Here is a 13259-nt window from a genome sequence, read left to right on the forward strand (position 1 = left end):
CACGCATAACAGATAATGCAAATCCTGGAAGCTGCATTGATTTGTTACACTGATACTCCTCCACTTCTACCACTTTAGTACATAGGGCTTTTTGACAAACAGAGAGAATCAGTTTGGAAAAGCACCCTAGGAATATAGGTATGTGCTGTTTGGTGCCCATTGTAGAGTGTTCAGAACCACCTCAGATGTTTCTGCCTCACGTATCATTGTCCCACGTGAACATACCATGGAAGACATTACTGATAACATAAATCAGAGCAGAATTTATGCTCTTATCAGGCATCAGCCCTCACAGAAAGACCTAGGACTGTAGAGTGCAGAACACAATTTTTACTCAACTTTGAATCTATTCTAGACTTTGGCAATTGAGACTGTGGCTTTCCAAACCAATTCTGTGTATTCCCTGCAGCGCTGGAGATCAGTTGTACTGTTCCAGAGGGAAAAATAGATAAAAAACAGACAAATATTGTTTTAATATACAAAACACTTCTAAAATGACAACTTTTTAATGTCCATATTTGTTTCTGATTTCTATTCTTCTACCTGTTTTTTTTGTCTTACAAGATTTCACTCATGTTCCAAAATCTAGAATGCCCCAAGAGCAGCCATCTAACAAAATATGGCTCCTGTTTCTAAAAAATGGGGAAGGTGGCTGTAAACAAGTATTGCTAATAACTATGAATGTGCCATCTGCCTAGACCGCAGTTCTAAGCCCACCTCAGCTGGAGATAATGTTCTTACCTAACTACTATGTAAGGAAAAAGTCTGGGCAGAGGCATTATTCTGCAGAACTCTCCCTGCAGAGTTCTGGAAAGGCAACAGTGAAGATATGGAGACATTGTATTTTGAATCTGTCATGCAATAGTTAGAACACTCAGCTGGAAAAGAAGATACATTACATTCTGATCCTGACTCTTATGAGCAGTACAAGTTTTATCCTGTAACTTCCTCTGATGCATTAAAAAGTCAGGGAACAAGAAATGCAACTGGAGGTTGCAGCTGCCTTTTGCAGCTGGGTTCCCTAATTCCTAGGTTACACAGTCAATCCAGATTTTGCTGCTCTTCTTCAGTTCTGACTCTTGCACTTTCAGCTGTACAATAGTTGAGCTTCAACAAAAAACTTGGGAATGATCAGCATGTAGGTGAGCCTAAAACTGAGATTACAGCATTAATTTAGGAGGTGGCACAAGTGGCCAATCTTTTAAACTTTAACTTGTGTGATTGGGAAAAGTGTTGTTATTAGAGTGAGACAACTAATATGCCCAATAGAGAGAGGTTTGCAGCCCAAAACTGAACCTAAGTATTCTTGGAACTAAAAAATTCCCATTCACTTGAGTAGATGTGGATCAACCTTTAGATACAGGATGAAACCTGATCTAAAGATTTTTTCTTTTTTTTCCTTTCCTTTCCTTTCCTTTCCTTTCCTTTCCTTTCCTTTCCTTTCCTTTCCTTTCCTTTCCTTTCCTTTCCTTTCCTTTCCTTTCCTTTCCTTTCCTTCCCTTTCCTTCCCTTTCCTTCCCTTTCCTTCCCTTTCCTTCCCTTTCCTTCCCTTTCCTTCCCTTTCCTTCCCTTTCCTTCCCTTTCCTTCCCTTTCCTTCCCTTTCCCTTTCCCTTTCCCTTTCCCTTTCCCTTTCCCTTTCCCTTTCCCTTTCCCTTTCCCTTTCCTTTCCCTTCCTTTCCTTCCCTTTCCTTCGCTCCCCTTCCCTCCCCTTCCCTTCCCTCCCCTTCCCATTCCCCTTCCCATTCCCCTTCCCATTCCCCTTCTCCTTCTCCTCTTCTCTTCTCCTTACAGTGTGCTTATCACCATAATATCACAGTGCCTTTTGCAAGTGCATAAATTAATGTGATTAAGACCTTTTATTGTCTGATTCAGAGGAGAGAACAATACTATTGTTATCACCATCATTATCATCATGATTATTACCAGGTTTACTTTTATTGCTATGCATTTGTAGTAATGAAGATAGAGTCAAAGAATTGCACTTTATGTTTGGGGTGGAAGAAAGTTTGTGATAGGTTTTAGTTTCAGAAGAAATCCATTCATATACAGGACGGAGCAAGGAAGAGTTCTCTTACATTTGAGAACTCCAGCTGTATGGAGCTATAAAATGCAGCTTGTATAAAAAATTACATCAGAACATTATTCCTGCCATCTGTGATGGTGCAAGAAGGTTTCAGATTCAAGTCTTTAGAAGATGACTTTCCCACCATACATGCAGTAGATAGATACCTTGGTTTGGTCAACTAAATAAGAATCAGCATAACTCATACTTGGATTCCTGAGGCTTGCACACATAGATAAATCATAACAAAATTCAAAGCTAAAAAGCAAGCTAAGTCTAATATTGTGCCAGAACACTTCTTTTCTAATGCATGTGCATTCTAACACAATTGTTTACAAAAGCAGATCTATTTTGGCTATTCTAAAACAGAACTATGTAATCTAAATGGTCTCTACATACTAAAAATTTCACACCAAAGTGAAAAAAAATAAGGTACATCAAGCACACACGCATTACAAAAGCATGAAATGTGTTTTTATAGTCTCATGCTTTCATGTGGTTTTCCAAACCCTGACAAACCTGGCTCAGAATGGTGTTTCTTTTTCGGCAATGGTTTGTCATCAGTTACTGTACCATTCACCTTTTTCTGCTGGTCCTCCCATGTAACTTCTAGCATAAACCAAAAAAAAAATCAGAAATATTATGTAACTTACATTATAAGACACCTGATATCATTTGGGACAACTTGGTCTAAACAAATGTACTATCATTAACATGGCAAAAATTTAGATTAGTTCTTTAATTTAGAGCCCTGTGGTGGAGAGAATTAGTAAACATCTTAAACATGGAACAGAACATACTATAAAAAAGTTAGTATCTACGTAATTTGTCAAATATTCTGCTCTCTGACATTTAACAATTGGAATAAAAAAACAGGAGGTTATTTACACAAAAATTTCTTCCATTTTTAAAAGTTAGTACTCTATATTCTATAGCTTCTTACAATATCTTTGTGTTTCTGTAAATTAAAAAGGAAGTTTAAAATATTTTGGTAAAAAAGTCTTTGCAAAGGTATAATTCAAAAAAACAAACCAACCAAAACTGAATCAGCAATCATGTATGTTTACTTTAAATTAACAAAGTATTTTTAACAATGAATTGTTAAGCCAAAACTAGGTTGGATTTACTTTCTAAATTTGGGATTTGATTTAAATTCAGTTTTTATTTTAGGCAGATGAAGTTACTCAATAAAAACTCTCTTGCTAATTATGGATCCTGTACCCTGAAACTGGCATTTCTGACCTAACCGCTCAGAAAAAAAGCTATGAATAGGAGCACGTACACTCTCCTCCAGACAGAGACTCCATTCTCTAGACTTGCAAGACACTAGTCTTTCTGAGGTTGTCAGGTATTTTTGGTCTACACTTTATTTCTCCATCTTCTGACAATTAAACTGGGTGGTTAGCATAATACTATAGGTTTTAAACTTTTCAGTGTCTCATGCCAAAACCAAATCTAGACCAATTAACTAGACAGATTCAGTACCTTAAATTCCATTTTTGCTTTGGGCTATTAAGAATCTGCTTATTTTGCTGATCCCACAAAGTGCAAAGTTCCTCACAGCCATTGCCCACAGATATAACCACTTTTATGGTCACAGAAATAGCCAGTGATGGAGAAGAATACGATCAATATGGAATACATTTTCAATCTTATAAATTCAAAATAAATTGACATAAAGTGATATTAGCCTATGACTTTTTTTTTTTTTCTATTTAAATGAGACTGATGGATATCTGGCATTCGAAATGTAAACATGTAAAAACATTATCTGTAGGCATCCTGCAGCCTTCTTGTCTGTGGCTGTTGTTCTATGACAGGCTTCTGTCCTATAAAAGGTGGCTTTGATTTCTGAAAATGATGGAGTTGTAGGCTTCAAGTAATACATCAATAAAATTTTCAATATAATGATTTCATGACACCACAGATATGCATGTTGAAACAGAAACTGTCATCTTTGAAGTACCATGTGTAGTAAGCACTAAATAAGAAATTTCAAAAGGAACATTCTGTTTCCAAACTGTGGAAATAAAATCTTATTATGTTTCTCCTAACAAAAATGTGAATCTTTCTTTTTCTCTATGACAATACACATTTAGCAATAAAATATTTACTGATGCCATCTATGCTTCCTTCTTCTTGGATGAGCCCAGAAGTGGCTTCTTAACTAACACACAAAAAAAATTCAATGACCTTAGTAAAACTACCTTTGAATTTAAGGAATAGTCACTGCCAGGAAAAAACATTAGACAATCATTTAGGTCAAATAGTGGAGATACTTAGAATATGATAAAAAGTAGACAGACAGTAATCTCAAACGAAGGATTTTGTCAGGATATATAATAGTTTAAATACTGAAGAATATCAGGAAGCCCAGAGTGATTTCCACACTAGCTTTATGGCAGTTTTAGAAGACAGGACCTTCTCAGTCAGAGTTCTTTCTCAGAACTCCTGATTCAGTTCTGAACCTAAAAACGGTAGTTTGCTCAGTCACCAAAATCACTTATCATACCAAAGTTCCCTACCAAAAGAAAAGCTTTCCTAAGCCTTGCTAATTTTTTGAGAGCTAAGTATCTAGAAAATAGTTAATCCACTTGGGAGCACTCTAGAAGTGCTTCTATAGTAACACTTGAATTGACAAGTATGATGAAATATCAAAGAAAAATATAAGTCTTTGAATAAATATTTTTTCCATATGTTAACCTTAAAAAAGCAAAAAAAAAACCCAACCCCAAAACCTACTATAAAAAGCAAGACAGGCTACTTTTTTATGTTTATACTAGAAGTGATAGTATGAGCATGTAAACACTTTCAGAAAAGGTTCCAATGACCATCCTTCTATAGCTTTATTCTTGCGGCATGTCAGCATTAAATTCAAATGGCTGCTTAATTTTATCAGCAGTTAAGTACAACTCTTAGATGGAGTATATGCAGATTGGAGGTACTCCAGACCAGGTGAAAAGCTTCTTTGACTTCTAGAACATTGCAAGTGTTTGGCTAGTAATGGTTATTATTTCAGCTGAGAAATAAAAATAGATATATCCGTTAGATTTAGTCCAACATTTAACCTTTTCTTCACCATTTTCTAATTCCATTTCCATCTCCATGCTCTACAAAGCTAAGAAAATATGTTGATAAATGAGAGCTTTCTGTTTGGGAACTAGTAAGAGATGCTGATGAATAGGCAAAATGCTAAATGTCAGTGCTGCCCATATCCCATCTGGTTAGATAAATATGCATTATAGTCTCTAAAATCTCTTTTTTTCCCCCAAGACAAAGGGCCACCATCTATCCCCTTGTTGTTTTAACCAAAGCCAACTTTGGTCAAATTGTAAACATTTGGAAAGAAACCATGCAGTTTTCTAATTCATCATTCACCTCTTATCACTCTCACTTCCCATACAAATGAACTTCAATCTGTCTTCTGTTGTGATAATCAGTTTTGACTAATGTATAAAGAAAGGTGTAAAATTATTGAATATTTATACAAAAAGACCTCATATAGATTATATAAAATACGAGATTCTTGAGTCAGAATATTTTAGTTATCTGATGCACCTTTGGGGCTAGAAGGATTTGACAGGTGCACTGATCCAGATTTTTCCCATCAGTATGAAAGGTAGAATCTTTAGATGTAGTTGTTTCATGAGATGCAGTTGTTCCACCTACCCCCTGGGCACTGCCCACCACAGTGAATTACGTAGCTGGACTCTCCCCGCTGCACCAATGACACTTGGTTGTGTGCCATTCCCTCTTGAGAATGATACTCACTTGTGCTGCCTGGGAGAGGGGTGCGGTGTGCTCTAGCACATCTACTGTTAAGTACAACCTCAGCATTTCTTACATTTTTGTTTAGAATATTCCATAGGAAAAATATTAAAAACATGGGATATGATAGGAATAGTTGCATATCTCCAGCTTTTCTGAATTTCTAAACATGCCAACTTAGCACCAAGAATGTTGTAGTTGAACTGGAATGATGCAGCAAACTGCAGAAGTACAAGATGATGCAGCAAAATACCAGATGCTAATGATAAGGAGTATTCTTATGCAAATACTACCCCACTCCTTTCTTTTCGCCACACTACAGACAGTAATAGCCCATTTCACAATTACCCTTTGCTTGAAACATTTTTATATACTTTCTCTTTTACTTGAATTTGTCTTTTTTTATTAAATCCACTCAGCTTTTACATTCTTTTCAGCACCTAAAATTTCTGTGAACCAATTTTCATCAGTGCATTTCTAGTTTTAGACTTTTAATTAGGTTATCATAGTGTCTTCACTTTTTCATTAGGACATATGTAATTTAGTCATCTTTTCCTGCAAATGAAAAATCCCCAGAACTTCTTTCTATTTTTAATTTTATAAGATGAATGCTCAGAAAGGAATTATGTTCTTAATAATGTATGGTGACAACTACTGTAAAAATGAGTGAAGAGTGGATTTGGCTAGTGCTTCTTAAACACAAAGCAGCACAATAACAAGTCATTAGAACTGTGGGATAAACTGTTAAACGCTGAGAAACTATGTTTTGAACCAGATACTCAAGACCTTTAACTCATGCATTAAGAATACAAGAAGAAGAAGAATTAATTAAAGACATAGAAAAGACTAAAGTCATGTTATACAAATTTTAATTTAAAAAACAAAGTCCCTAAGAAAATAAAAAAAAGCTATGAGTCTCAAGAGTTCACACAGAGAGAAATTTTCTCAGCTGTGTCAAACCTCTACTAGGGGAAAGCAAATGGCTTCAAGGCATGATACATGAATTGTCCCAGACGTACTGCATTGTATCTGGAATGAATCCAGTCCCACCTTGCACCACCAGCATGCTGCTAATGGCATCAAGGCCAGCTCCAAGTGACACAAAGTCAGCAATGAAGGCTTTATGCCAGACTGCTGCTGCTCCTACATCAGAGAAACCTTCAGATGCCTCAGTAAAAGAGCGCTGATGTTCCGCTACCCTGCTGTAACAGGAACTAGACTCGTCCAATATCTGAAGACAAATAACAACACACATAGTCTTTTTCTGGCAAATTTAGAGCAAGACCTCCTGTCTCTCCAGGTAATTCTACAGCAAATCTGAGGACACCATTTTTTAGCCTCCTCTTTTGACACAGTAACAGTTGATCTACTTTTTTTCCTCCATACACTGGAAGAATATTTTAAAGAATGATTCTATACATCAGAGTTCAAGGCATTCATCTGAGATGTGATGATCTGTGTTTCCTTGAAAGAGTGAAATGAATTTAGGTCTTGCATCTTAGAGCATTGTCCTAAATGCTGGTAAAGTGTGGACAGTATAAAGGCAGGGACAGCACCTCTCCCTTGTGCGTTTTACGAGCCAGACAAACAGCATGCATGCACCCTCCCCCCCGCCCCCGCCTTCACACCTCCCCCCCAAACCCCCTTCACATGAAAGTAGTTTGCAAATTTGTGCCAAATCAATAAATGAATGCTGGGATATGTTAGTAACATTTTAAAATAAATAAATTGTTGTTCATAAATGGCTATGTAAGCATCACTTAAATCATGGTTTTAACTAATACAGCATTCCAATAAAAATTCTGACATATCTTAATTATTTATTGTTTTGATTTCATCTTCCTTACTGAACTACACATTCTGCAAAAAAACCCCTGGGCTTCACTCCCTGGGGCTGCAGTGGGAATACATTAAAAGAATTTTAATGGAAGTCATTAGATAGGCAATAAAAAATACTGCCACATATCTACATTAAATATTATCATTACTAGTGTAACAAAAATGATAGTGCACTGTAGGTTATTCCTTTACTCCAGAAATGTTTTCTTCAAATTGACTTCAAGGCTACATTAATTATTTGTAGCTGTAAATCACTTAACAAGTCTAGTCCTGTAGCAGTCTCTTCTCATCATATTCCCTAGCTGCAAATCCCATCAATTCTGTTCTAAGTTTATTTTTAAAATGTTTCACTGGTGGATCCCTCTATATGGGGAATAAATTGATTTGAATCTTCTATTGCTTATTTTAAAGAAAAATTGTAGATGTACTCAAACAAGGTCAGAGAGCACTTGTTGCAATAACACTTAGTAAAGTCACAGCCTACCTTTAGCTAAAAATCAAAGTATCGTGTTGCTGCTTTTATAAATATAACAGAGTTGTAAAACATGAAGAAACACCAGAAAAACTTAAACGCACCAGATTAGTCAGAAGAAAAAATAGTCAGTTAATGGTACATTAAATATGTGTATATTAATATTTAGTAACATATATTTAAATATCACAAAGTAAATATATTATTTTTAAGCCACTATCAGGGCTTTTTTTCCAGGACTGTTTGGGGCAGGGGGAGGATTTGTTTGTTTATTTCATATCTTCTTATATGTTTTTAAAATATGGCAGTTTTGCTCCCTCTTCTGGTTATATGCCTGAAACACGTTAGAAACAAATGTGATACAGCTGGCCCGCTGGCCTATTATTAATAGGTGTATTTTGAATATCTCAGAAGAATAGCTCTACTGAGTCACCTGTTTGGATAAGCACTGCAGGTTTATGTTGGCAGGACTGATTTAAGGCAGGAGAAAGGGTGCAGACAGCCTATGAGGGAGACAAAGACACCATGTAAAGATACCACTGATGTTTCTGTAGATTCCTGAGGCACAAGTCGTAGGAGACTGGGGATCCAGTATCCTGGATAAGCACTACTACACACTTGTTCTGCACATATTCCTTTCCCGCAGCATCCACGCCTGGTCTGCTGAGGACCAGACACTGGGCTAGATGGATTTTTAGTCAGACCCAGTATGGCTATCCTCATACTGCTATGAAAGGTAAACACAAAGAAAGTCAAAATATCTCCAGAGTCTAATGATTAATGAATTTAAATAAGGCAAATTACAAGTAATGGCCAACATAAATGTGAAGCGAAATGCATGCTTCTGCTCTGCACCTCTCTCCCATAGTCTCTGCTCAGTTTCCTTTCCCATTCCCTGGCTGTCAGCGAGTGCTCTGTGCACGCAAGGAAATGTGAACAGCCTACAAATCCAGCCTGCAGAATGCAGGATGTAAGGTTTAGCTTGGTATAGGGTTTTTTTTTTCCAGTTTTTTTTTATTCTTTACAGGAAAAGGTGCAATCTTATAGCAAGTCTTCAAATATTTTCTATGCAGAAAGGTAATTTATTATTATATGACCATACATCTCTCTCTCTCTCACACACACACACAAAAACCCCTCTGCAAGAAATCACAGGTGTTCTACCCTTTTTAAGTGCAGTTAAGACTGAAGTTTATGGCACAATTCTAAAATGTTAAAAAATTATTCAGTTAAAAAGATGGTTCTGAAAATAAGCCAGTAGTTTTAAGCACTAATACCAACCAATAAAGAAAATACAATAAATGGCTTACAGAAAGATGAAAAATATAGATTTGTTTCTTCAGAAAGCTCTAGGTTCTTCAGAATATCAATTACTACTAATTAATAACATACAAGTTTTCTTATTGCTCAAATTTACATGCAAACTTTACATGGATCTTTACATGCAAATGCTGTCCACAGCAAAACACCTGTGCTATTTTTCAGCATTACTTATAAAATGTTAGATTAGTAACCAGACAAACTATGTTTGACTAGCAGACAAAATGACATCACATTGTCATGTACCAGTCTTAGAAATGCTACTTTATATTGTGATGTGGTTTTGAAAAATGCCACCTCACATTTTGTACAAATAAGTCAAATTTGAAGCTATTTACAGACAAGTTAGTAGTTAGACTCTTTCTCATCTGTCATATTTCCCTGGTAGTTTTAGAGCTAAATTTGTAAAATAGTCACCTATATCATAAGGAATTTCAGCAGAACGTAGGTTCTTTAGTCTGGAGACTTTGCATTTTATGGGTACTTTACTTCTATTGTTTTGTGTTGTTGTGTTGGGGGTTTTTTATTTCTCCATTTTTCCAGCGTGCAGATTGCAGTTATGTGCCTGCCTACAACCACCACAGTCTCAACAGGTCTATACCTTATTTAAACCTTCCTTTGCTTGAACTAGAATTTAATCAAAATGTAGTATTACTCTAGGTACTCATAACACATACGAATATGTTAAGTATTCTCACAGCACACATAAAACACATATTCAGTATCATTTTTCATCCAAATTCAGAAGCTGTCATGGTCTCTTAGCAAAGTCTAGAGTCAGTGGGCCAGGGGAAAAGACAGCACACAAGAGACTCACGGCAGTCATATTTAGTAGTTCAGGCAAAGTATAGGCCCCATTTCCAGGAATCCCAAATGGTCTTAGATAGAAGAAGATGCTCAGGTCAGCCAGCAGGATGAGAGTTCCCCCTGGCATGACAGCCACATGCTTGTTTTTCAAAAAAGCATATGTGTACACTATTTCTGCAAGTCAGTTAAGCAGATCCATCTGTCATCGCTTCTTTGACTGGGGTCCCTTCATTCTGCCTAGTTTGCACTTCAGTCACCTAAATTCTTTAGATTGTGTCTAAACTGTGCAGCAAGTCTGGAATACAGCATACTTTCAATTCTAGTCCTCCAGGCATCCAGACTGCTCACAGAGTGTTGGGGCTCCCATGCATGCAGAAACCAGAGTGCATAGAAAGGGGAGGACTCAGTGGCTTGGGTCTTGTCTTGGTATAGACTCAAGATACAAATAGGCTCCAGACACTTCTCAGCCTGGGAGACGAGACCTGGGAAGCATTCCTGATTCTCATAATATAGACAAAGCTGTTGTGTAATTATGTACAATATTCTAACGAGTGAGGGAACTGATAACCTGAAAGGCTTAAAATTTTGCTTTGGTAACTATATCATCTTTTATGCACCCTAAATTAAGACAGTAAAGGACAGAATTACGTGGAGCCTTTTCTCACATACTCAAGTGATCAAAAGGTGTCATACATACATGAAAGAGAAATGCAAAAGACCTGAGGAAAAATTGAAAGGGATAGTGGTTTGGTAATAAATATTTGATAACAAATATTAGGCACAGACCATTCTTTTGGAGTAAAAGAGCTCTGCAGAAGAAACTTCTAAAACGTAAAATGGACACCTTAGAGAAATTAATAAATATATGAAAACAAACTATCTTAAATACAGGTTAGTAGTATTTAGTTTATTGTGCAAAGTGCATCTTTCAGGCTCTATAATTAAGTATATAAAATACTGTTTTAGTTGAAGGAGTGGAAGACAAACTGAGAACAAAAACAGCTTTAGCCTGCCTTAATCACTCATTATTGGTTTGTCAAACTTGTCAACTCAGTGGCAAAAGCCTCCAACTTTACCAGGATTGGAATCTGGATCTTAAAAGACACTGAACTATCTGGTAATTAGCATGCATTACAGTTACAGCAGCAGACTTCCAGCATTTGAATTCACTCAGGACTATGCTGGCACAGCCACTAGAGCAAGGGAGGCGACCCCATGCATTGCTCTGCTGGGCTGCCGACACAGCGCCCTCTCTGCAAAGGCACCTCATTCAGTCTGTCTACACTGCATAATAAGCAGCATATTAAAAACGGTGTGGTTTTCCCTGCAACACAATGAACTAGCACAGGCAAAACTGAATCCCTGCTCTCCTGATACCTGTATTGCCTCTGCTAAGTTATTCTAGGGAAGAGAACACTAGGAGCAGCCCGTAATAGTTTAACTGGGGCTATTCCCCACGTGGGCTCCTGGTAGAGATGGAAGTGTAAGAGTGCATATCCAAATTTTAATAAAGCCAAGGCACTATCTAGATGATATTTCATTCACCGGCAGAAGATATTGATGAGACAAAGTCTAAATGTAATATGGCTTTAGAAGTACATGGAAAAATAATAACAGATTTCTTTAAAATTATGAAAGTAATTTAGAAGCATGAACTCGAATAAAACTTCAAAGTAAGCTGTGGTTGTTCATTGCAACTTTCCTGTTCTTTTTTTAGATAATAAATCTAAATCTCCGTGTTAACATTTCAGTGCTTTGAATTAAGCTTATTTCTACAGCATTTGAAATAGAAGAGAATATCAAACATAATAAGAACTAGACAATAGAGATGATTGCTAATAACATAAGTCTTTCTCTACCAGTATATACTAATTAAAATGGTCCAGCTCTCTTGTGACTAGCAAAAATGTGCCAAACTTGTAAAATATATAGCCAAGTGATGTAAAAGTATATAGACCTGGTAAAAAGTGGAAGACAAAGCAGACAATTTTGTAGATGTCTGCAAACTGTACTTGGTCTCTTAGGGCAAGGCAGACTGGGAATTCCTAAATGACCAAAAGTACAGAAACTATCCCACTAGTTCTAAATAGGCAACATGATCACATATCTAGGTGGTGTAAACTACATCTTCAGTAATACAGTTAGCTGTAAAAAAAAATGATCTGGAGCTTTTGATTCCAAGAAAGATTTTAAAACCACGGTTGAAAATAATTATTTTAAGCGCAAGAAGTATAACAACACATTAAAATTGAACATACACGAACTTACTAATTTTGAGCTAGTAGAACTAAGCAACACACACACATGCAGCAAAAAATAAGTAAAATTTCTCAAGCATCCACAATTCACTAGCAGTATCATCATCAACTTGCCTTTTCGCCCATTAACAGGTGGGTTTTGATGTTTTTCCTCATCATCTTTATAACATTAAAAACAGACAATGATGATTAACAATTGAAACAGCTACTGTGATGAACAACGTAACTATAGCACACACAAATATTTTGCAAACTATGTTAGCACAATTCCATGCACTATGCTTGAGTTATCACAAAACAGACACAGTGAACAGCACACAGTACACACACCAGTGAACAATACACACTTAGAGACAGAACCATAACAAAAGCAAGAAAAATGTAAACGTTACTACAATGAAAAATGGGAAGGCAAAGATTTTAAAGGACACTTTCGATGCTTAAGTGAAAACTAAATTAAAAAAAAAAATAATAATCCTGCCTTCCAGCTCCCAAATCTTGAAATTACTCTAGCATCCAGATTTCTGAACAAGTAATAAGACCTATCACAGTAATTATTCCTGACTTTGTTTTAAGAAGAAAATAGTGATCCATATTTTCTTCTCTTAAATAACAATGGGAGTAGGATCCAGGGCACGGGATTCCAAATAAACTGTGATTCAGGCACTTACACTTTTAAGCAGGGATGGCATTTTAGGCATACTGATGTTTAGCTAGTAATTTTTCCTACCA

At 36.4% G+C, this 13259-nt stretch overlaps 1 protein-coding gene across 39 annotated transcripts in view; it reads right to left on the reverse strand.

Annotated features, from left to right (window-relative positions):
* The window catches only part of RIMS2 (regulating synaptic membrane exocytosis 2), a 487486-nt gene that overhangs the window by 114752 nt on the left and 359475 nt on the right, over positions 1–13259 (reverse strand). Inside the window, exons 30-31 of one of the 39 annotated variants that reach the window (XM_050891100.1) lie at positions 12642–12686; positions 2583–2672 (exon numbers count right to left, since the gene is read on the reverse strand). The exons of 37 other annotated variants lie outside the window; for them this stretch is intronic. In XM_050891100.1, the coding sequence (XP_050747057.1) occupies positions 2583–2672; positions 12642–12686 (135 nt within the window). The remainder of the gene's footprint in view (positions 1–2582; positions 2673–12641; positions 12687–13259) is intronic. One more of the 39 variants, XM_050891101.1, reaches the window with a different exon arrangement.

Source organism: Gymnogyps californianus, chromosome 2 (genome assembly GCF_018139145.2).
Source record: "Gymnogyps californianus isolate 813 chromosome 2, ASM1813914v2, whole genome shotgun sequence".
NCBI classification, from domain to species: Eukaryota; Metazoa; Chordata; class Aves; order Accipitriformes; family Cathartidae; genus Gymnogyps; species Gymnogyps californianus.